Source organism: Apis laboriosa, unplaced genomic scaffold (genome assembly GCF_014066325.1).
Source record: "Apis laboriosa isolate Shangri-la unplaced genomic scaffold, ASM1406632v1 scaffold218_cov154, whole genome shotgun sequence".
In the NCBI taxonomy this organism is placed as follows: Eukaryota; Metazoa; Arthropoda; class Insecta; order Hymenoptera; family Apidae; genus Apis; species Apis laboriosa.
This window is the reverse complement of record NW_025222359.1, coordinates 144,578-171,294: the sequence shown is the minus strand read 5'-3', so window position 1 is coordinate 171,294 and position 26,717 is coordinate 144,578. Positions and strand designations below refer to the sequence as shown.

Below are 26,717 nucleotides of genomic sequence, written 5' to 3'. Positions count from 1 at the left end.
TCCGTTTCTATGAACGAAATTTTAATATTTATCTTCAATTCATTAAGTACGATCGATTACATTTCTCACAAATACAAAATTGATCTCCCAATGTAGATGGGTTATAAGTTTCGATAGCAAATTGAATTCTTCACGAAGATGTTAGAAAATTATATGAAAGATATCGTGGATTCAATTTTTCATCCCACTTTCTATTTAATTCCTATGCATGCCGCTTCAAATTGTCCCTTTTATCATCCCCAAAAGCATGAAATTTCAAATAGGCAATCGGGAGGGGGCATTGATGCATTACCAAGTAATCATTTTCCAATTTTCCCCGCCATAAATTCAAAAAGATTGTCTTCGTCTAAGATAAACGAGATGCTTCCCCATCCGCACCTCAATCGTATCTTCAAAAAATTTCATCGATATATGTACGCTCAAAATCTCAATTTAAAAATCGATCGAATTTTAAATTGGATTTAAGTTAATCGATATAATATTTTTACTCGTTCTTATTACGATTAAAAATCTTAATTTTTGAATTGCTTCACTTTTATTCATCTTGATTCACCAGTTGAAATTCAACTGCGAGCTTCCCTTTTTCCTTTATCCTGGATCTTTTTGCATATTTCAAAGTCGAGTTGGAAGATTGTTCGTCTCGAATCGTATATCGAGTGGTAAATTCACAGGCAAAATACAAGGTAAATACATATTGCCGTGAACAATATAATATTAGAACTTCAGCAGGTTAAATTCTGGAAAAGATTTTAAGGGGGTGGAAAAGATTTTGTCTTGCGGGGAAGAAAAAGAAAGTAGAAGACGACGTGGATCGTGGAGTGGGGCAGAGATGCAATTTTTCGACCAGATGCCACCGTGTGTCTTTCCAGTGGTAAACGCAACGATTTACAACGTTACCAAAGTCGACTGCAGCATGCGACCGTATAAACAGGACTGTCGACCAGATGCTCGAGAAAATTTTTCTCCACTCGACCTTTCCTTTCCCATATTTCCTACAGTTTCCTATTCACCATCGATTTTCGACTCGAATTTCGAGTGCAGCCGATCACAATTTCGATATTTTTATTATTTATTAATATTTCGTCAACGTTCAGTGTCACGCGATTTATAACAATTGTTTTCTCCATTCCTATTTGTTACATATATCAAAGTTTGAAGATACATTTCGTATGAATCAACTTAATACATTTTCTTTGTTACATTTGTTATATCCCGAACGGTTCGATGTTATAAAATCATAGCTTGTTTAAACTCGATCGATGAAACATCGCTTCGCATGAATCACCGATGCAATTGTTCTAATTGTAAGTGGTCGATTCATGTTTGACGAAGGAGAATAAAAATATAAATAAAAAAAGGAAAAAGTCCTTTAGAAATGTGAGATAAGAGAATAATAATAATAATAATAATAATAATAATAATAATAATAATAATAATAATAATAAAAAGGAGGAATAAAAAGTGTTCCAAGAAGTGCAAAATAAAGAATAATTGCTCGATCGATGCAGCTTTGCCAACCTTCCCCTTGCGTGTATACATGTAAATCCTGAGACATTATAGATACATGTATACAGAGTGACCATCCACAAGGTTGACGCCACGTGGCCTACAGTTGCTTGCAATGATTAACTGCGACAGGATATACATGCAACAGTGTATGCAACATGCATGGCACAAATAAGAATTGAACTTTCAAAAAATATCTTTAAATTAGAAAGTTGATCTTGAAAAAAATCTTTAAAAAATTAGAAAATTATTTTCATAAAAATTTTTCATGGATTTAAAATGTATCGTACAATGTAAGTTATGAGAAATGAAGAATATGCTGCTGGCAAGTTGATACGGTAATGCATGCTTAATTGATGCTTTGGTGTATAAGTACGTGTTTCCGGAAATCGGAGCTCAACACTTGAGACTGATAAACATTGTGAAAAGGAGAGAAAAAGAAATTGCAGATATTTGAAAATAATTTTAAAAATGAATGGGGATAACTCTGTGTTAACTAAGTACATGAAATTGTTAATTAAAATGTGAATTACTATGAGTAATACGTAAGGTAGCATGTAGAATCATAAAATATCAATTTTAATGAAGCAACGCAAGCAACACATTATTTTCACTTAAAAATAAAATAAGGCATGATAGTTTTTAGCGTAGACAGGATTTGTAATAAATTACAATTGTGTGTAATGTACAATTGTGTGTTGAAAACCAGTATAGCCGACAAATATAATTATTCTTCAAATTGTATCTATTATACATCTATTTGTACATTTCACAATCGAACATAACCTAAAAAGAAGAAAAGTACATTTCTTCTTTCATTGCTACATCTAAAAGACGTATCTTTCTTACGCGTCAATCAAAAAACGCTGCTATATACACGAGAATATAGGTCAAGTAAGAAGAATATTATACGATACGAATAGAAAAGACCAGAATTTAATGAGAATTCAATTAGAAAAACATTAAAATTCACAGTTAGTAGACAATACACGTATATAAGTCAATGTACTCTATAATATCTCACTATATATACTATACAAAGACATTCATTTCTTGTTAGAACCTTTTACTTCGAACGCTTTACTATACGAGATACAATCGCATCGAAAGTTGTTATTCGACCTGTCATCATTTGCATCGCCGCATATAAGATGGCTATATTCGAACAATAAACCGATAAAAGAAAATAACTCATTGCCTTCGATATTTTATATCTTCATATCGAGGAATTGAAATTTTTCTCTTCGTTAAAATATCAATTAATTTGAAAAACAATTCTTTTAAACATCTTCTCAAAAAAACTCCAACATCAATTATCGAATTGATCCTCTGAATATATCCAACAATTTTTCCCCCCAAGATCCTACTTCGTCTCATTCATTTCCTCCTGAATAGATAGGAGATGAAAAATCTTTCTTTCGCGAAGGGAAAATTGCGCGACACCTGCGCGAAGAAGACGAACTCGTTCGTTTATTCGAAAAAAAAAAAAAAAAAAAAAAAAAAAGAAGAAGAAGAAATCCAACATTTTAACTTTAATATTACTCGCGTTTTATGGTAATTACTTTCCTCAGCGTCCATTACGCTCGGCGCCGGACGTTTGTTGCTAGATGCACGCGGATCCCACGCTACCCGCATTCTGGGCCCGGGACTATAACGCTGTTTGCGCTACTTTTTCTGCCCCGTTTTTAATTATAAAAGTTTCCCTTTAGCCACCCCTTTTCGCGCTACCCAGTTCACCGATCCCGTGCAACTTTTAAAATGCACTCACCGATGCACGGACTACCTCGTTTCCCCTCCCAGAAAATAGCCCAGCAATTTTTTCGCCATCTTTATTACGGATGCACGAATAATCTTCCGTTTCCTTAAAAAAAAAAAAAAAAAAAAATTAATCCAAGTGAGGAAATTTTATGATATAAAGATCGAGAGAGACACTTTTGTTCATTTTCAATTTTCTCCAAACTTGGATGTCATCGATTAAGATTGAAAGTTAATGGAAATTTTTCTTGCAATTGATTATAATTATCTGTAAAAGTAAAAAAAAGAAAAGAAAATTTGGAAGATGCTATATTTATCGAATCGAAGACAGACAAGATTCACAAACCAGTTCTCAAATATAAAGATTAACCGATTCGTTATCATATTTACAAGCAGTTGCGAGTCATTTGTTGAATCAATTGTTTTGTGTAATTTTAATATGTATATGGCCATCGTCAGTATTATAAAAATCAGATTCATACAAAGGCGAAAATTTGAAAAAATTAACACTAAAAAAAATAAACAAAAATTACCAATGAGGATATGAAACTTGCTTATTAATAAATATGACGGAATCAAAAAATCGGATCATCTGAAGTAGCTGTAATTCCATTATCCGCATTTTCACATCCAAGATCCTCTGAATACTCCTCAGGAATACAAGGGCGTTGATAAACGGCATCATTTAAGCTCAAGTTTCTTGAATAATTACGGTAACGTGTCGAAGGCGGTGTACAATTGCCGTGTCCGAGATATAATTTATTTGTGCCCCCTTTCACAGGGGGTAATTTTTCTTTTTATTCAAGGCACGCGGGAGACTAGGAAGAGGCAGAGTGATGCAACGTACCCGGGGCGCTTCTCCATAGTTTGCTTTGCAATTCTACCGCTAAAAAGTCCCCTTGCCCTGGCCTGTTTCTCGCCTCGCTTCGTCTCATGACTTGATGGCAATGAGGCCCGAAGCGTTTGCTTGGAAAATTCAACCTCTGAAAAGGGACGTCACTATCGCGCACAACCACGTTTCGCCATGTTAATTCAAAGATAATTTGCGGCGGAAACCGGCTCAGAACTTCCTCGTTCCCCTTTCTTCTTTTAACCTTAATGATTGTAAAGTTGTTTAACGTTACTTTTCGAACGTTGTTTCGAAGTTGTAAAATTGTCATTAGTCTCGTTCGTCCAGTCCATACTTTGTTCCAACATTGATAGACGATAAAATTGTGATTTATTATTAATATATTGCGAAATCTGTCATCTGTCGTTAAGCGTGAATATGTTTCCATGTGACAACAATTCTAAAAATTTGTTTGCATAGAAATGATATTATGTATTTTGTGAAAAAAAAAATGTGTAGAATATACGTTTTAATGCCTCAAAACGAATTGGCATAATTATAAAATTTCGATAATATTAATGCAATCATCCAAGCGGATTTGGTTATCGATATTATTTTGAGATCAATTAAGATATTCATTAAAACGATTTTAACATTTTTGAATCAAAATATTTATTATCTGATAAAGTATTACGATAATAGATTTATCAACAAAAATATAAACTACGACGAATTTCTCGAATATTAATCTCGAAGAATCCATCGTCTAATAAAAATTTCTAAAGACCGTCCATTCTTTTAAATTGTTCAAGATGATTGCATATACAAGCTCGTACAAGTAGATAATTGTATTATACAAAAGGATAAGATCTTACGATATGAATACCACGGATGAATATATAATTTCAACGGAATTCAAGAGAACAGATAACACAAAAGGAAGAAAGTTATCGAGGCCGATAACTCGGCGAGTATAATTCATAATTAAATTTCATTCAAGCAGATATTTCGAACAAAAATCCACGGAGCATAAGCTATATAAAGCACATTTTTTTTTTGTCATCGCCCTGTTCATATAGCACTATATATTTCCTTTTCTACGAGAGCAATATAGAAGGAGTTTTCTTTTGTCGCAGAACGCCGTGTTTCGCCCTCGGCGTTTTCCCTCCATGCTGGATTAACAGCGGTAGAAACTCTTTATTCCTTCGGGATTAGTCGCTATCCGGTTCTAAATTTGAAAACGTTTACGTAATTTCGTTCTGCTACAGTTGTTGCCTCGTAGTTGCCCGATAAGCCAAAGAGAAAGCTTCGAAAGAAGTTTATCTGGCAAGCTGGTTCCTCGACCAGTCTCACTTCAGTGAACGAAAGTGATTTTCGATCCCGAATTAATTCCTTTCGATATTATTCCATACCGATCATTTTATAAATTTATTAAACATAGAGTGGTAGAGTAAAAATATTTTTACTCCAGTTTTACACAACTTTTATGGAAAGGTTTATCTTGTCAGATCGAATTTTCGTGATTTTCGTAATGAAAGTATTATTTGAAATGATATGACATTTAAGATATATGTTTGGATCAAATCATTCAATAAATGAGATAATAAATACAATGGTGTATAGATGTAATCATTATATGTAATATAATGATGTATATGTGTATCTATAATGTGATTATATTCCATATGGTAATTGTATCTTATAAGAAATGATAAACATATCATTTGTATATCATTTGAATTTATCTCTTTTTAAATTTTTCCTCGTAATTATCATTTTGTTTGATTATAAGTAATTTCAATTTTTTCTACGATGATAAAAAATTTTCTTTTTAAAATCATTGAAAAAATATCTGAATAATAATATCCGATAATTGAATAAATCACAAAGCAAGAATTTAAAAAGTACTTTCAAGCATTTGAAAAGAAGGAATAACTTATCCTCGAGTATTCAAGTCTAATCATTCTCAACAATTATATGACCATATTCGATCAATTGCCCAAATGCCTCGATTCTTTTCAGTTAGTTCAGATTCGAGGCATAACAAGCCAAATAATTGAGTACTCCTCTCGGTTCAATAACGCGTTTTGTCAATCTCGAACACCCCCTCGTTAAATGGCCCTTGTACTTTAAATATGGAATCTTGACAATCGATGTAAATTAAACAAAAAAATCTCTTTCTTTTCTTCCTTGAATTGTGAAAACAATGAATTTTAAACTCTTTCTCTACGTACTTTCAGAAATCGGAATTTCTTTTATATTGTTTTCATTACGTAACCGAAATTCTTAATATATTTTTTATTCTATCTTGAAAATAATAGCAATTATAATATTTTTTCTCTGTTATTTTTTTTTTTTTATTAGTTTTTTAACTGATTGATAACATAAATTCGCTCTTTTGAATAAATATCACATTGCCACACAATGTGTTATCAATCTCAAATAGATCGAAAACATCATAAAACATTTTTCAAAATTTCCGCCCGAATATCAAACTTGCAAAACTTGAGAAATAATATTTTATCAATAAAATAGAAAAAAAATATCCATATCCGTTTAAGAAGATACGATTTTTTTACGAAGACAAAGTACAAAAATAATTGATTCGCGGCAATAATACGCCTGGTTGTCGCCAGTATCGTAAGCTGGGCGTCTAAACGAAAGCGCAATCGCAATGAAAGCGTGCTACTGTTTGGTAAACGACCGCTCATTGCTTTACATTGCCCCATAAGCTGCATGGAAGCTTGAAACAGGCGATGCGCGACGATGGACAGGTGGCCTTTAGGGGTCAGAAAAAGCACATGCGTGACACGTCCAGTTTGGAGACGGAACGAGTTTGCTCGGATAGGATCTCGGATTTCCAGCCGCGTTTTCAAGGGTGAAGAAGCAAGGAGACATACGAATAACGGGCATCAGGAAGACTTCCACTCGGTCAGAGCCCGATATCCCCCTTTGTCTGGAAACGTCGGCTTTTTTTGCATTCCGTCGAGGCTTGAATAGATAGGCCTCTCACCTTGCATACCGATCGTTTGTTTAAGTCTGAAGATGCGCCATAGACCGACCACTGGCACCCGCCGCCAGCTTCACGTATATATAGCGATGCATCACTGCATTCCAATGAGCCACTCGGCCGTATTGCCGATTCAATAATGCTTCCGTTCGATTCAACCACGAAACGCGCGTGCTCTGCGAGGAACGTGGTCGCGTGTCACGCGAAAATATCTCCACTTTTTCGAAGGGTCTTTGCTCGTCGAGAGCACGACAGTCGACGACCCTTTGACGAGCATCAAAGTCAATCGGGAATTTCATTATAACGCGGTTTAACGCGTGGAATTATTTATTCTGATTCTTCTCGAGATCCTTTTGGCAAGTGTTGATTGGACGTTTATGATTTCGAGTTGTAATTAAGTATGCGTGTTGTAATTAATCGAATGGTAATAATTATGGTTGCCACGTTCGATTGTATCCGGTGACCTATGATAGTTACCGGAAGAAGAAGTTGCGTTACGAAGATGGGTGTTGTATTAAGTTACTAGAGAAAGTGTATGGTGTGCGAGGGTCAAGGATTTGACTCAATCGTTATACGTATGTTAAATGTAACTATATGTTTAAAATCTCTGTTGGACATATTTTGACAATTATTTGTTTATTATTATTTTGTTATTTTGTATTATTCTACTCGAGTAATATATTTATTCTAATTTTTATTTTATATTTGTATAAGTAAAGTAAAAATTATAATCTATATTCATGTAATTTTTGATTGAATTTTAAAAATGTACATATACAAAATGATGTATTCTGGTAATGGTATAATGATAAGAGATAGTAAATTTTAAATATAGATGAATATAGATTATAAATCAAGTGTAATAATATGTACGAGTGTACACGATGACGATTTTGCACATGATTTGAGTTCATTAGAAGTGAAGGGTGAACTAAGGGTAGTAACTATCGATTGGCCCAATTATTCCGAGTTAGTGATGCGTACAAGTTTAAACTAATTGTTTTTCTTTTCTCGTCCATCATCTCATCTCGTCTCTTTTTGGTTAGCATTCATTTAAAATGATTCTATAATAAATTAAAATTATATCAATTCGCTATTAAAAAATAGCAAACATTGCGTATTATTATTCCCTAGCGTTAATTTATAAATTAACAAATATTATTATTGAATTAAATATGATATACAGAGTATAAGTATTCATAAGATAACGCATTGATTTATATTTGACATTATATTAATAAGATACTTATTAAAGTGTAAAGAATAAATCTATTATATCATTAGCTACGAAAATTTAAAGCATTAATTACCGTTGGAACTAAATAAGCTATCAAATGGCAGATAATTATCTCGAACCGTTAAACGATCAAAATGAATCGGTCATGGGTGTATTTAACTGGTTATCTGTAATTTAAGCGATAGATAACAAAAACTATTTTATTTGTTACTTGATCGGTTAATTATCTTTGTCGTGATTTAACGAATTGACATTACTAACACACGTTCATTTCTACTTGTGGTAAATGTGTTCGTGATATATGCTAAAGAATTATATTTCGAAAATACAGGTTTTCTTCAAAGCATAGTTCGATAAGTTTGAATTTTTCATATAATTAATTTTTCGCGTACCATTTATTAAAATAATACCGTCGCGTTCTAGTTTCATTGAAATTGACATCACTTGCAGTTGGTTGTTATTGATTTAGAGCATCTCGATAGAGAGATGTTTTACATCACATAAAAAACAAACACACAATTTAATATTACGTATGAATGAATACACGAATATATGTGTAAATTTTCTATAAGTTAAAATTGATTTTTAAATCATTGTAAAATTAAAAATTCAAAAAAACGAATTCGAAATATCAGTATATTACTGCAATATACAGAACAAAATCAAGTATACTTGCTCTCTTTTTTTTTTTTCAAATTTTTATTTGTAAATTATTTTGTCGAGTAATATATAAGGAAATATAAAATTTCATATGAAAGTTATGATCATCGAAATACTAGATATTTCGTGTTTCGTTCTTTATTCAATGAAACAAATAGATAATATCGACTACTTCGTTCGAATGTTTAGATTTGTCTTTTTCATCTATATTTTTATTTCATATTTACTTAATATTAATCTTATTAAATATTAATCTTATTAAATATCCGATTCTTTGAAATAAAGAAAAAATTTGCGATCAGAATATTATTTATATATGTATAACTCATTATAGACTCATTAAAAAAAATCTAAAGCGTTATAAATAATAGAAATAGATGACATAAACAATAAATATAACAATAAATATAATTTCTTAGATTAGATTATTTTCGAATGTATTGTCTTAAGAAAATTTTCTATACGTATAAACATGTAACATATATGTTCAAAAAAAATCTATGAATAAAACATTCAATCAATTTTTTACAATAAAATTTCTATTATAGCAAACATTTAATAAAATTGTTTATAAAAAATGCACGTAAGGAATACTTATGTAATTAAATATTAAAAAAAAGAGTGAGAAATAATACATGAAAGTATTATATCAAGAAATATATCATAGTGTGATATAGTTCACTAAAATATGATTGTCTATCGAACCAATAAATAGGTTAAGATATTACAATTTCTCATTACGTAAAAAGTTACTCGGAGAGTGAAACTTATTCTAATGATAGATTATCGCACGCGTTGCGGTTTTTCGATTCCCACAAATCGATCGAGTATATTATGACTATTTTATTTTATTGACTAACTCTACCAATTTTCAAAAGTATTCATAAGATCAAATTGTCAATATGAAAATAACGGATAAAGTGATTAACAGTTAGCTACATGTTTCTAACCTCTAACATCTAACCTTTGTCTATCTAATCTAACACTAATATAATAAAAAAAAAAAAAAAAAAGAAGAAAGAACATATTGCTGTTAATTTCATGAATATTAGAAATATAATATGAAAATAATATCACTGTATTTTTGTCACATTATTATATCAAATATGAATATTTTTTCCCATATAGTTAAATTTTGCTTTTTATAATATAAAATAATATAAAATGAAAACAATGAAAAATAATAGTATAATATATTAACAGATTTTTATAATTTAATATAAAAAATTATGTCTAATTTAAATTAAATTAAAATCTAATTCTATTACATTTAATAAAAGCAATAAATAAGCAATATTTTTTATATAATATATTCATAGAAGCAAAATAATGTGACAAGTCTCACTATTATAATTCGCGGTATACCAGACAGCAAATCTCCCTTTTTGAATATCTTTACTGCACTTACTTGTCATTCTCACACGTTTCTTTTCAGCAACGGTTGCCGGCGCGCTCGCCTTGAGAGAGGGTGCGTTGCATGAAGTACCCGCATAGTCTGACGCGTTCTTCTCAATTTCTTTGAATTTTTCTGTAGCTACACCGAAAATCCACCCTCGCTTATAGAGAGCATGCACGCAGACACGTAACACAACGACGTCACAGGAGACAAGCATGGAAAGAAGCATACACACCCGCATGCGATCCCGTACAAACCGTAACCTTACACGAACGTCGCGCCAAGTGTGTACTGTGTATCGATCCCGAGAGTACACACGAAGACGGCTCTGAGCGCCACCATTCTCTCTGTCTCTCTTATCTCGTGGGAGAGGCGCTGTCTCTTGTTGTTGCTTTCATTAGAATGCCGATGGTTAACTTAAACTTCGTATATATTTTGAGCATAAGTAAACAAATCATTGAAACTCCGTCGTACACGATATTGTTTCCATGCAACATCGACTAATAACGAGGACAAAAATAGTTTTTGTGTAATGATTTACCGGCTTTATGTTATAATTGTAATTGTTAAACGATGCAAACGATATATTTTTATTATTATGTATTTAGTTATGTATTACGTAAAAAAATTCTCTTACCTTAATTTTCAGTGAATAATCTGAACACTAACACACGACAATGCAACACACACTCCACACCCGATGAAGGTTCGAGCTCGACTGAAAGTCTTCACGGAGTGGGGTGGCGCCACGACCAATCCCAATGTAATACCATACAATTTCATCTTTCTCGTAAGATGTACGTATGTACAGTTCGCTTCAACGAATTATTTCGTTTGAAGTAAATATCGAGAGAAGACTCTTGATGCTCGGTACACTTTTCGATTAAATGTAAGATGATATTATTCATTATTCGTAATCCAAGCCTTTAATCATACATGTATCGGATAAGAAAAATTTCGTGATAATCCACCAAATTGAAACAATTTATTTGAGCAGACCGTGCAATATTGAAACTACTTAAATCTTTCTGGCCTACATTGTAAGCAATATATTATGAATTTCGATATACATATTGTGAAAAGCAATACATTTCATAGTTTATGCTTATAAATTTGTCGTATTTTACATAAAATATACAATAAATATTTAAAATGTGCTATATTTTATGTAAATGCTGTATATACTACTTAAATATTTTTAAATTTCTAATATCGATAGAATTAATTAATGGAATAAGTTTTAAAATATATATTTATATTAAAGAAACAGATTATATTTATTATTATTAAGAAATAAGACTTGATATTATTTATTTCTTTTTTTCTTGATGTAAAAAAATATTACAAAATAAAGAAAAATTATAATATAAAAACAAAAAATTTATAATTTTTTTTCATACATAAATCATGACTTTATAATTTTATATATTTTTTTAAATAATTAAAAATAAAATTAATATATTTTAAAATATCAACTGTTAAAAATGATGACTGACAATTTATGAAAAATATTAAAAAATTTAGAAAATAAAATTTTCAGTTAAAAGAAAATATTTAATTTATACTGTTAATTATTTTAAATGCAACAAATTAAAAAATTAATTTCTTCTTTTATAAATAAAGTAAAAGTAATAAACAATTTTTTATTAACAGTTATATATACTCCATTATAACATTGAATGGCGCGAAAATATAAAATTCAAATTAAACACTGAATATTAAATTTTTAATATATTATTAAATTATTTATATATTTATTATATAATATTTTTTTATATAAATCATATCGTTTCATATAATTTTTTTATAATTTGTTTATTACTAAATTAAAAACAATTAATTTTACTACATATTTCTCAAGTATAACAAAATAAATACTATATTTTTATTAAATAACAAAAGAATTGGGATCAATATATATTTTTAAAATGAACGCATATTTTATAATCGAATTTTAATGTAAATAATAGTCAAATACATAATTTTTCTTTAAATTACTATATTCCAAATATTTTATGTATGAATATTACTTTTATTGACAAATCTCTGTATATTACGATTTATTTTATTCCTAATTATTTATAAACTTTTTACATTAGACTTGAATAATAGTATTATACAATATCTCATTTCGAATTCAAATTTGCTTTTTTATCTATTTGATCTATACTCTATTATTTATAAACTGATATAATTAAAATAAAATTCGACATAATTGATATTTATCTTTTCACAAATTTCTTCAATATGCAACAAATTATTATATATTTCGCAGACTACAATAAAATATATTAGACTAGTATACAATTGGTCGATATTTTCTTTCCACATTGAAATTTCTGAATTGATGCAAGGGAATTTCCCACGCGTGCTCTTGAAAAATTATAAAAAGCGTGGCAATTAATTGTCTATAAACATAACAAGCATCAACAGTTACTTCAAAAAACGCGAAGTATTTAGAATCATAGATCAAAGCTGACATAATTCAGCGTGCACAAAGTGGAATGACGTTTTTTTTCATTTATATATACATTTCCTAATTTATTTCAACAAAAACAGCGATAATATAATTAATAACATATCCCTCAGTCGATTAACGTGAATGCACAAAATTCTAAAATCATAGAATAATAAACGGGTAGTGGCTTTCCTTTACTTCTGTTTATCACACATTCTACACATTCATTCTATCATGCAGTTTATTAAATGCCACGAAGGGAACTTCTTATTTTGAACTGAATAATACTCGATCATTTAATGTGATGTCTCTTTTCAAATCCAGTAATTGGAATATTTATAGAAAAATTGCATTTCTTTACTATAATTATTTACATATAGTTTATTGATTATTGATTAATTTTTAAGATATTTAAGTTTTCAATTACTAAATTTGAAAAGAACAATCGTTATTAAACCGAGTATAAAAATATTTGAATTTTTATTGAGTATTATATCTCTAAGACCATCATGGCACTTGTTTAATCTTGTCACAGGAACCAATTTACGTGTAAACGCCTTTAAAACATGTATATCAAGTTATATCTTACGTTTTTTTTTTATTTCAATCAAATATCTTTTTTTATATTATTATAATGAATTCGATATTAATTGTGTTACAATTCGTCACATACATTCTTTAGTCGCCACATCCCGTCCACGATACATATGACTAGTAATAAATGTTACTTTTAAAATAACTTAAATATCTTTCACTCACAAATTATACACCTACGTGTATATGAATATATATAAATTTGTTTCACTTTCATGCTTCTGTTTTTCATCATCTTCTATTTATAAACAAATCTAACAATAAGTGGAATGCTCGTTACAACTGAGAGATTAGAGTATTTGAGAATAAAATACAAAAAAAGACATCGCTGAAGAATATTAGGAAAGCCACTCTATTAAGAACCGACATATTATCTTTTTCGAATAACAAAATTTAATTATGCCGATTATTAGAGGAAGAACGAGACTTTTAAATGGAAGTATATTGATTTTTTTGGTCGTCGATTCATTAGAATCCAAAGAATTAGTGATATATATGTTACAATTTGGTGGCTTTCACGATACAATGTCAATGTTTGGTAATAAAACGCTGTCAAAATAGTAACTATGCTTGTATGATTGCAAATGACATATTAATATTAATTACTGAGATAAGGCCACTAGTAGGTGATACAAATATGATATAAATATTATAATTAAGCATAAATTCAAAGCAATGATTAGCAACTATATAATATGTCCAAACAAGAATTATTATTGAAAAGAAAGTCATTGTAATACATGAATCCTGCTAAATAAGATTCAGTTATTGTCATAGTTTCATTGCAACACGACGCATACGATATTTGATCCGCAAATTCGAAAAAAAAGTCGCGTACAAAGTTTCTTTGACACATGTACATTCTTGTTGGACATATGTAAAATATTAGTTACCTATTGCATTGAAAAAAATCTAAGTATTAACAATAGACAGCATGTAAATAAGGGATTCATACTTTTTGATACTGAATATTTGTCCTTTTCTTAAAAAGTTTTCTAACAACTAGAATGTACAATACAATTCACGCAATTTGTAAATACGATATAAATACAAAAATCACTAATGCCTCGAGTTTCATTTACATTCTCAGAAAATATTCATCTAATATTGTAACTTTCTATTTTTTTCTTTTTTCAATATCAAAACAAAGAAATTAGAGAGATTCTAGATATTCTTTGTTCGGTCGATGCTTAATATAAAAGAAAAGCTTTCTTATATGTATAAATTCAAAGTGAAAGATTTTCATATTTGTTTCTAAATAGACTACATTAAGTCTTTGATAAGAAATGAATGGAGTTAAATTCCGCGAAAAGTTGTTATATATTTTTGTATTTATTTTTACTCTTTATTTCTAATTTATTTCTGATCTTTCACACACCATTCCAGGCACTATACATTGAGCGTTGCTCGAGCCAGATCTAATCTGGCTTAAATTGTGTGTTACAACGTTGACTCGTGTATTATTGTTGTGTCTGGATCACTACTGGCACTATGGATTATTGTAGATTGCGGTATTAACGTAATGGACGACATTTTTCGAACAGGTTTTGGTGAAGCCTAAAAATTATATATAAATGTAAAATTAAAATGTAAAATAATATTTTTAAATCATCTACAATTAAAATTATATATATCAATAATATGAATTTACCCATTCTCTTCTACAAGGTGCTTCATCATCTGAATAGTGATCGATCTGGCTAATATCCGTTTCTGTCGCAACATTTCTTTTCTTCGGTTGCAAAGTAGCATAATTACGACATCCTCTATTAAAATTCGTTATATTCTTTTCTTCTACGATTTTATCTTGACACAACACTTCCTGTGATTTGCTTTGATTGTTATTTGAAACATTGTTATTAGTCTTATTGTTAAAATAAAATGGTGGCATTTTTGAAACCCAATGATCAAGTCCAGACCCGGCAGAACTTGTAGATGCGGCTGAAGAATTACCAGAATTATTAGTTAACCCTCTACGTTGATAAAACAACATATATGCAGCATTTGTTATTAAATTAGTATCATTTACGGCTTCTACTCGGGTATCGTCAAAACAATACCATTGAGTATCATATGGGTTTCGGCAAAATGCGGTATAATGACCTCCCTGTAAATCTTGTCCATGATGGTTACAAATTGCATAAAGATCATAAACGTTTTCGTCATATTTTGGGATATTTTGTTGACGAGGTCTAGGTTTTTTCCAGGGTGACCAGCCTAGACCACCTAAACTACTCACGTTATTATGCGTTTGAACTCCATTATGAGCAAGATGGGGAGTCATATCGAAACCATACAAAGGAAAATCGACTAACATGGTCAATTTAGATGTAGATCTTTGTTTAGACTGTTGTCGAAATCTTTTTAAATGAATAACTAAGATATCAGGTAAAGACCAAAGACCCAATTTCTTCACAACTTCTTGTTTCTTATTACAATATGGACAGTGCCACGCGTCTTCCGCTCCTAATATTTCGGCTCTTGTATATAGATCAAAACATTCTTCTAAAGTAACAGCTCCCCCCAGTTCAGAATTTGTTTTCAATTGTTTTACACTGGCATGTTCTTCGATTTGATCACTATCATCTTGAATAATATTACACTTAGTAGCTTCATCCCATTCAAGAATTAATTTTACATGCTGAGGACCAGAATCATCGGCACAGAGAGCCAATGCTTGTTCAATTTGTTCTGTGTAAAGGGGATGTTCTACACAAGGATCTATACACGGATGTTCATCTTGAATAGGAGTAGCTGCAGGATCCGCTACTCGAATATTAAATAGTCCAGGACTCTGACTCGACGTAAGCACATCATCAGCCAGAACACTATGCATTTCTTTTAATAAAAGTTTTTGTAAATCTTCATATGATGTTTCTCTAGATACTTGCATAGTATATGGACTACCAAAACGTTGCCTTAGATCTCCTTTCATAAGAATGTTAATCCATACAAGTAGAATATATGCTTGCTCTGTAGGTTCCTTCAACTGTGGCAGTTCTATACAGTAAAGCGGATCGTTTTCCGTAATCACAGATAAAGGTTGGCAATCAGAGAAAGTTCTGTAAGTAATAAATAACAAAAAAAGGTATTTTAAAACTAAAATAACATTCATTTATTTAATATAATCTGCAGAAGAATAAATCGGAAATAATAGTTTACCTATGAAATCCTTCATCATGAACTTCCGTGAGTAACATGTGATTCTCATCGATACCGGTATCACTGGCCAAAATTTCTCTGAGTTCTCTTACATTGGCCATCTGATTTACACTTACACCGATTTTTACTTGCCGCGGTTGTTGTGACGTATAAAGAACATTCACGAAAAGATTCATCTGTCGATGATTTTGCGGGACAGGTACTGACACACAAAGGAAAGGATCGAACGTATTCGATTGTCGGTGGCATCTTGGACAAGTCAAACTAGACCGAAATTGAGCTTGGAACACTGCATGCACAAACGAATTGTTACAACGGACATGATTTGCCAAAGTTTCCGCCGCGACAATATCATCCGGCCTGCCGAAGGAATTCTGTAAATAAAATAAAAACATTTTGTTAATAAATAAATGCATTTATGATATACAATACTATTTGATTAATATTTTTATTGTATTATAAATAACATTCTAATTTAATAGGAATAAGGTAAGTCGACATTTTCTAAGAGAAAACGGAGAAACTTTCTAATCTGAGATATTATTTTGTTTTGTGATTAATTATGTATATTCTATATAATATCGATTTATTTAATATAGATATATTTTTGCTAATGTATTATATAATAAAATATTTCATTAAAATTTGAAATTTTATTATTTTTTTTATTTATTATTCCAATTACTAATCTTTACATTTCAAAAAGTTCTTTTTTGAAAATTTAATAATAATTTATCATATTCAATTAAATCATATTTATTGTATTATTAAGAAACTTGGTTCGTAATGATATAAAGAATGCTATTGGTTTTATCATGAAGATATCGAAGCCATTCAAATGAATGTAAAAGCAATAACGAAACAATTAATCTTTATCACAAATATCATAAGAATATTGGTAATGTTTTATTAAAATGCAAATAATCGTGTATACTTTGTATATACCTGCATTTAATCAAGGGAATATTTTAACCTTAGGAATATTTTACTTTACGTCATCGATATGTTAAACAAGATAAGAAGCCAAACAAACAATATATCATACGAATTAATTTTGTTACAAAATGATGGAAAAATACTAACAAAAGAAACTTAATCAAAAAACATAAAATTGTATTGAAATATAATAATTTAATATCATCACATTAAAAAAATAATAAAAAATATTTATCATTAATAAATTCTTAATCAAATGAAGAATTATTAAACTAATAAAAGAAGAAATAAATTATATTGAGTCATCAATATATCGAAAAGAAAAAAAGGAATAAAAAGCAAAACATAAATTATTTGGTAATAACCTTTCATAAATTGAAAGGTTTCCATTTCTTAAATTTTTATATTAACGAAAAAAATGTATATACTGTTGTTTCACGATTTATAAACATTTATTTATACGTAACAGAATCGTATGGATTTATTTTTTATGAGAAATGCATCATTGAGACATGCATCATTTGTACAAACAATTTATCACTCAAGATACATAAAGACGATTATTTATAACTCGTTTATTCTAATAATAACTGTCTACCAGTAGTTTGTTGCTGTCTATGCCGTCTGTTGCACTTTTTGATTTCGTAACAGATATGATTGAAAGAGCAAAGCAAGTGAGATATTTTAATTAACACCAAACAATTGTCGATGACTCGTTAAAATTCACAAGTTCGTATCGAACTATTTTTTAGGAATTAAACCAATATTCTAATAAGTAACAATGCTAGTTTACAAAAAATACTTATTTTTCATATACATAATACATATGTATTATATTCTATTTAAATATTATATTTAATATATAAGATTCATGTATATCTTAAATATAAATATATTTTTAAAAATTTATATTACTAAAATTAAATACTTTAAATTAAATATTTTTAAATAATAATTTAATTATTTAGAATATTAGATAGTAGTATTCAGAAATATTCTGTAAGCCTCGTGCTTTTTCACTGTCCCCTTTCAGATCAGCAAATTCTCGAGAAAGTGTGCTCAGTTGGCATGGAAGGCTTCCCTTAATCGGATAGATAAAACTTGTTTTTATGACCTTCTAATTGCAATTTTTTCAAATATATATTTCACATAATCAAAATAATAGTAATTAAAAATACATATTATGAAGAATTTCGTAAAATTAATTATACGATTTTTAACAAAATAAAAAAGGAAATAATTAAAAAATCGATTAAAAAAATTTTAATCATAAAAAAATAATTACATTTATTCATTTATATTTATTTAATTTATTTATTTAAAAATAAATAATATTTAATATTTAATAATAATATTTAGTTTTAAATAAATAATATTTAAATAAAATTATTTTTTTTTCGAAAAAAAATAAAAAATAAATTTTTTCCAAATAAGATAAGATTAAACTATTTGTTATTAAGTGATAATTTTTTTTCATGTGAAAACCACAAAAACACAATTATCGGTTTGTTCACAGGATATATCGCCGATCCGGTTGCCGGAAATAATTTTCGATGCTTACAGGTTGTAACGACTCATTCTACAATTCGCAACTTCACAATTGGTCAATGTCATGTTGGTACACGTGTACTAATGTAAAGGTTGAATAAGTTTGGTCAATCGGTCGGTAACCCTTATAGAATTCATTAGAATTGTCAGATTCAACATTTTTTTCACTATCTTTTTGAATGTCAAATTAAAGTAATAAATTAATAAAAATATAATAAATTAATAAAGTAATAAAAAAATCCTCTTATTTCAAATTTAAACTAAACTAATATATATTATTAATATATACCATATTTTCATATTTTATAATTTTAAATAAAATCTAATTTATTCTCATTTTTAATAAAAAAAAATTTAAAAAAAAAAGTGATTCACGAAATGATTTATTAGAACTTATTGATGTTATGACAAATATCGATAGTTCACTTCCTACAACTACAAAGCAAAAAACAGGAAGTGTGGCTTCTCTAAACATTCTTTACGTAACAGTAGCAATCAGCGTCCCTCGACCCGTTATAATTAACTTCTTTCAGGCCGATAGTCATGGAATGCATTGAAATATAATGCAATAGTTGGAATTTGAAAGTACTTAAATTTCTCCTCTGGTATTTTTCAATAAGCTATATTATGTATTGCAATGATAAAAAATATTATTATTGATTTTAACATAAAATTATTAAATTGAAATAAAGACAAATGCAATGTTTTATTAATATCATATCTTTAATCTTTTAGAATATATTTTAAACAAAAAAAGAAATTGTTATTATTTAATGAATTTCACTTTTTCGTTTTTCCTTTCCATTCTGGTTATTAATTTAATTCGGTAATAGTTAAAAACTGTATCAGGGCCATCCAAGTATGATTAGAACTAATTAGACGTGCAGAAAAGTAATAATTAATTCGATGTTATGATTCAATGTGTGTAATACTACGCGAAGGACGTCATAGAAACGGCATATCGTGATTAACAACGCAACTAAGAAATCAGAGCTTTAGGTGCTTGTTTATGCTTATATAAACGCTTAACATGTCTAATTACTATTTATTCTGTCCTAGCGATAGATTTTCAGAAGCTATTATAAAATAATATATACATTGTTTACAAATAATTCATTTAAAGAGAAAAAAAATTTGATCTTATTAATTTTTTAAGTTCCATCAATTTTCAGATAAATGTAAAATTACTGGATTATTTATGAACCGTCAACAATAAATGGAAGTCCGATGTTTGGCAATAAATATTTAAATCTACATTCAAATTCTAATGTTTTTATTATTTTTTTCTTCTTTTTTATTTTTTTTGTTAAATATTCTATTCGATATCAATTTTCAAGAAAAATTATTCGATATCAATCAAGAAAAAATTATTCTTTGCATAATTATATTTTATGATTAATTATATTAACAAATTAATTATATTATATTAATTTTTTCCCTAATTTTTAGAAGAAAGAAATAATGTTAATAAACGTATCTTAATTTTTTAATTGGAACCGAAGTTAAAATATTATTTGAATTGTTAATTCCTTACACTTAATTTTTTTATATATAGATTATTTTTATATATCATAATTTCTATCAAAAATTATTTTATTAATTATATTCTTATAAACTATTCCATATTTATAAGCAAAAAAACAATTTTATCTAGATTGAAATTAGAAATTGATTTATGTATATATGATTTATCTAGATTAAATCTTAATTCTATTCACAAATATTTTAGTGAAAGAATGATTACTAAGATCAGAATATAACTTATTTTCATATTTTTTCTTCAAGACGCATAAATTTTCCTTCAGATTTTCATTTTGATTGCCAGAGCGAGACGACCTTTTTGCTACATAAAAGCGCGCATCACGTTGCACGTGCAAGGTCTCGTTGAAGGTAGTTTTTCATCAAACGTAACATTATGTTATTTTATATTCAAATCTTTGTCTTCTTCGATAATTTTCTCGCTTTTTTTTCTCAATATTTGATATTTGTACTTATTTACAAAAAGTAAACGAAAAATATTGATAAATTCTATTTAGTCCTGCCATGTACGAATGTTTAATTGAAGGTTCGCGGAAGAAACAGACGATAAAAGAAGCATCGATAATGAGAATCATAAAATAATCGATTAAGGACACGTGGTATTTGCTCATGGACGCTTGAGAGACAAACACTATGAAATCAGTTCACAAGAAGTCGCGTGAAAATAATTGTGTACAACAGATAAAAAATATTTGTAGATAAATCTCTAAAAATTGTGTGTAAATAGGAATACGAACGAATTATTTGATAAGACAATAAAACAATTAATTATAACTAAGAAATTTAGTTGTGATAATTAATAAATTTATCTAAACCAAAACCTAATTTATTTATATGTATAATAATTTTTATTTTTATATAAATATGAATAAAATTTTCATTTTTTTTCTATGACAATTAAACAGAAATCTTATTTTATTAGATTTCAATATACACATGATAAATAATAATATGAATAGCAAATCATTTCGATTTATGTAAGTATCCTAATTTTAAAATAGCAAGAACTAATGATCTTATCGCAAGGTCAATAAATCGTGGCACTGTCGTTTAGCACGTGCTCGAGTGGCTTTATGTATTTTGAAAAATGTCGAACTTCTCGATCTTTTTAAGATATCGATTCATTTGGAATTATTGTGTTGTATAATACAATTGTTTTATACGAATTAAAATATTATATACAAAAGTATATTTATTATATTCGATTAATATTATATATATTTAATATTTAATATATTTCAATTAATATTATCTTTTTTATGAGATGTTTTAAAATTTTTTGGTTTTAATATATCAATAAAACTATTTCACTAGTAAATAACAAATTGTAATGTATATGGTTAAACATGTAATAAAAGAAACTTGTATGAAATGCACCTGACGACTTTCTACGAAAGAAGGTGTTAATGTTTCCAAAGAGTATCTTCGAATTTTCAAGGCTTTTCAATGACCGGTTTCAAAGAAGTCGGTCAACGTAGCTGATGAAGGGCACTTGAAGAAAAAACTAGTTACAAAAAAGTAGCACGAACGAGTTGATAAATCCATAGGGGCAACAATGTCGAACATTATTAATTCTTGATCCGGATTATCGAGTTGCCTCCCAGAAGACTGTTTTCTTATGATGCTCAACAAATACTATAGTACTTTGATAGTATGTAAGAAATGGTCTGATAAGATAACGGATCAAATGAGCTCATATATTCACATATTCGAAGAATGAAATGTGGAAAAAAAAAAAAAAAAATGAAAAAAAATCAGAGAAAAAATATATTAAATCGATAACAGAATATAAATAAATTTTTAATATAGATAAATATTTCAAACAATTTCTATTCTCTTAAGAAAAAAAGAAAAAAATTATATAATAAAATAAATAAAATAAAAAAAAAACTAAAAAAGCAGATACTCGATTATGAATAAATTTCAATTAATGAGGATAGATAAAAAGTTGAAAAAAATCATAATAAAATTTAATATATTTAATAAATCATAAAAAATGTATATATATATATATTAAAGAAAAATTCAACTGTTTAGATAATTAATTAATCATCAGTTATTAGTTATTTTAACAAAAAAATAAGTTAATATTGTTTTTCTATACGACAATAAATTTTTAAAGCTATATTTCCAAATAAAAAATTCTATAGATGAAATCGAAAAGTATTTAAATACAATCATATAAATAATATATAATTATATTCGCATATTAATATTTTATTTAATTACATTTTTAAAATGTTGTAAATGAATTTAAAAAATATTCATGTATATTTATATGTATGCATATAATTGTAATTGCTTAAATAACGTTTCTAAAATCGTTTTGTAATAAAAAACATGTACAGCTATTTAATAAAATTAATAAACGCACATAATTTTACATGACAAGAATTTGAAAGAGTACAAAATTGAGAATCACTTATTAATATTCGTTTGTCTACTATTAGCTATAATATTTTAAAACACCAAAATTTGAAATATAAACAATACTATAAAAAAAATTCATAAGAATTTTATTGTAAAAATTATAGAATTATTTTTTATTACGAAAGAATCAAATTCTATATATAGAAATGTATTAATATATAATAATAATTAATAAATCTCTTACATCAATTGCAAAAAAATTTTTTAAATTATTTTTTGTTTGTACTTTCTCTATCTTTCACATTTATGCTACCAGCAATTCCGTTTGTTTTTTGTTCGATAAACAGCATGATTCATAAGTCATTTTTCTTTATCTCTTACCTCATCGTTCATGTAATCGTCATTACACTAACCAACAAAGAAATACAGCATTCATTGCATATAACCAGAAGACAATAGCATTGAAAAAAATGTCATTAATAATAAATCAGTAGCTGATCGTGAAATAAATATCGAAAAAAAAAATATATACCAAAAAAGAACCAAACATGATGCGCACTTTTTTCTGGTTACGTCACTTATCGTTGGCGGGCATCTCGTTGCGGTGAATCAGCGAACTAAAATTTGTTCTTTTTCTATTTTACTATATCTTTTTGTATATTGTATTAATATAAAAAATGATTCACTAGTCAAGTTCGCGGTTTATTAAATATATATAAATTATTTTTAATTTTAGAGAAAATGATATTAAATTTTAAAAAAAAAATTTTTTTTATATTCTGTAATTATTATAGTTATATTTAAAAATAATGGTTCCGATAAGATTATAATTTTTCCGATAAGATGATAATTTTGCTATTGTTGTACATATCAAAGATAAAAATAAAACTATCGTGATATAATATGTAAATAATTATATACATATATATTATTAAATATATTTGTTATTTTATTAATTTATTAAATTAATTTTTCTCAATTATTGCTTTTGCAATGTCAATGAAGTATTAAATATCGATAAAAATTGTTATTTATTAATTATTAATCTTCGATAATGAAAATAAATCATAATTTATTATCAATAAACGAATATTGATTCCTAATATATATAAATATATAATATATATTTAATACATATTAAATACATTTATTAATCAAATACTTTAAAATATTTAAATAATTAAAAAAAAAGATCTACATGATAATATTCATAGTAATATATATTCATAGTAATACAAAAATAAAATTTATTCTAATCATAAATTTAAATTAGAATAGATATATTATTTTTTTTATAAAAAATATATGTATTATACGGTAAACGGACGATTTCTATTTATCTTTTACTTCTTCCGGAATGGAACTTTCGCGCGTATTTGTCCGGATTCCTAGATAGAACCGTTCAGAAAGCGCGGCACGTAGATATACATACATATACTTTTCGAACGTGAAACAAATTTAGGTTAAGGCCTGATCACAATTGTACGGTCGACTGATTCTTCGATTAATAAATAAAATTCACTCAAAACTGGATAAACACGCCTTTTTATCATACAAAAAAACAAATTCTAAAAAATTCTATCATAAATATTTTTAGCATTTATAAATTTGTAAATATATTTTTTGGTTAAAAAAAAAAACCAAAAAATTAGAATTAATGTGGCTAACTAATAATTATAATTAAATATATTGTGTAATAATATATTTATTATATGCAATACACGAAAAGATGCTATTCATAACCTTAAAAAATTTCATGATATCTCACCTTTATGATTTTATATTTTTTTTTGGTGGCTTGATTTAAGTCCTCGTGCACTTTATCTAATAGCCATAACAAGAATTCCTGAGCGTCGTGCTGCAAGTTCCCGCGATACTGACTTCCGTATTTGTCGACGACGCTTTTGAACGCTGTGCTCATTTCTGGATCGTATTGACAACTCCAGATAGCCTTTAATAAAAGAGCCAACTGTTCTGTGATCTCTCCTTTTGTTCCATATTTTTTAGAGTTTAGTTTATTTCTTCTGGATAAATCGACCTTGTATTGGTCCAGCACGAAATATTCTGCAAGTATGTCCGTATGCGATAAGCATTGCAATACAGCGTTCATAAAACACGTGTTACCGTGATTGCGTAAACCTATGACCCCTGGCACTCTATCAGGCGGTATATGTGCCGGTCGAGGCGGAGGTACCCTTATGTCTCCAGCACTAGAACTAAGATCGTCCCTATGAGAAGTTTTATGATTCTGTGTGCCCACGTTCGACATGTGTTGGACCATTTTGTTGATAAACTTTTTCCAAGAAGGTCTACGGAACACTTTTTTTACACCAGGCCTTTCTGGATAACTTTGGCTGCCATGTAATCGACTCATATTTTGTTGTATGCTTTCCACTTGCTGCTGATGTTGCTGCATATTGTTTCTGTCTTTAGTACTCGTTGCACTGCTACTGTCTTTTGAATCACGATTTTGTTTCGGACGTCGTCTTAACATCCTGCTGGCACTTTGAAACGGATTCCTCGGCAAAGTAAACGTACGTTTCAAACGCGGGATAGAATTCTGTATTTTCGATTCTGATAATTTAACCTCTTCCACGCCCAGCTCACCCTCCGACACCGATTTCATCACCGCACTAGCATTTTCACCGTTCATCGCCGGCCACGGAAACACCGTTCAATTTTTCACTTGTCGTTCACATCACGCTTTTTGTCAAATGATCAACTCACGCGTCTTTACATACCGTACGTCAGGAACTGTTCGCGGAAAAACATCATATGCGTAACCCGCTCTTATACACTACGGCGGCCATTTGCCTTTATCACAGACTTCCACGATTTCATGATGCTTCGATCATAGACTACATAAAATGGCTGACGATGATGCCAATGTCACTGTGATTGATATGCCCTCTATGAAGATTGATGAGTAATATATTTAATAGTAATATTAGAATATTTTTTTATTGATGAATTATAATATGGCAGAAATATCATATAAATATAATATGTTATAAATATTTATATTATTATATTATTATATCTTATAATATTAGATTTTTTCCATATTTTAAAATATACGTGATGTATTATAAAATATATCATTAATGGAATTTTGTATTCCATGTTCTGAAATATCGATGGTGCTGTTTGGCATGCCCTCTACAATTTAGAGCGGTAACTGCAAGAATTACATTCAATTTAATCATAAAAGTCGGTAAAGTCAACAGATTTTAAAAATGATTTCTTTGACCGTTCATTATCAAATATTCTCATATATTATATATTATTTGAATTGAAATATATTTATAATTCTTTCGATTGCTACAAATAATAGACAGATTTATATAAGTTATAAGTCATAAGTTGAATTAAAAATTAGATTCATATTTTTTATTAGAATACAATGATAATAATATCAATTTATAAGATATTTTTTCATAAAAATGAATTTAAATATAGTACTAAACTTAAATTTATTTATATATTATTATTATATAATTGTTTATATTAATATTTATATAATATTATATAAATATATATAATACAGATAATAAAATATTGATGATTTAATATTTTTTATATTAAATCATTCTAATACTTAATCAGTAATTAATAATAAAAATTTATAATATATTTTAAAATTTATAATATAAAAATTCAAGTAAAACTCATTTAATCTAATATTGATAAAAATTTCATTCCAATAAATTTTATTAT

General features: G+C 28.1%; 2 protein-coding genes across 4 annotated transcripts in view; both read right to left on the bottom strand.

Moving 5' to 3' along the window:
• The window catches only part of LOC122712760 (protein tweety), a 42,654-nt gene extending 31,195 nt beyond the window's left edge, over positions 1-11,459 (bottom strand). For 2 of the 3 annotated variants that reach the window (XM_043932629.1, XM_043932636.1), the window contains exon 1: positions 10,406-10,610. The gene's annotated coding sequence lies outside the window, so the exon portion shown is untranslated. Of the gene's footprint in view, positions 1-10,405; positions 10,611-11,030 lie in introns of those variants that run through there. The other variant, XM_043932630.1, reaches the window with a different exon arrangement.
• A 1,139-nt stretch (positions 11,460-12,598) lies between these two features.
• On the bottom strand, positions 12,599-25,778 carry LOC122712803 (ubiquitin carboxyl-terminal hydrolase 31-like). The gene is made up of 4 exons (XM_043932715.1): positions 24,769-25,778; positions 16,608-16,981; positions 15,097-16,507; positions 12,599-15,002 (listed from the first exon to the last, which is right to left on the bottom strand). Exons 1-4 carry the CDS (start codon positions 25,651-25,653, stop codon positions 14,886-14,888), a joined length of 2,787 nt encoding a protein of 928 aa, XP_043788650.1. The 5' UTR covers positions 25,654-25,778; the 3' UTR covers positions 12,599-14,885.
• Between the last annotated feature and the right edge of the window lie 939 nt (positions 25,779-26,717).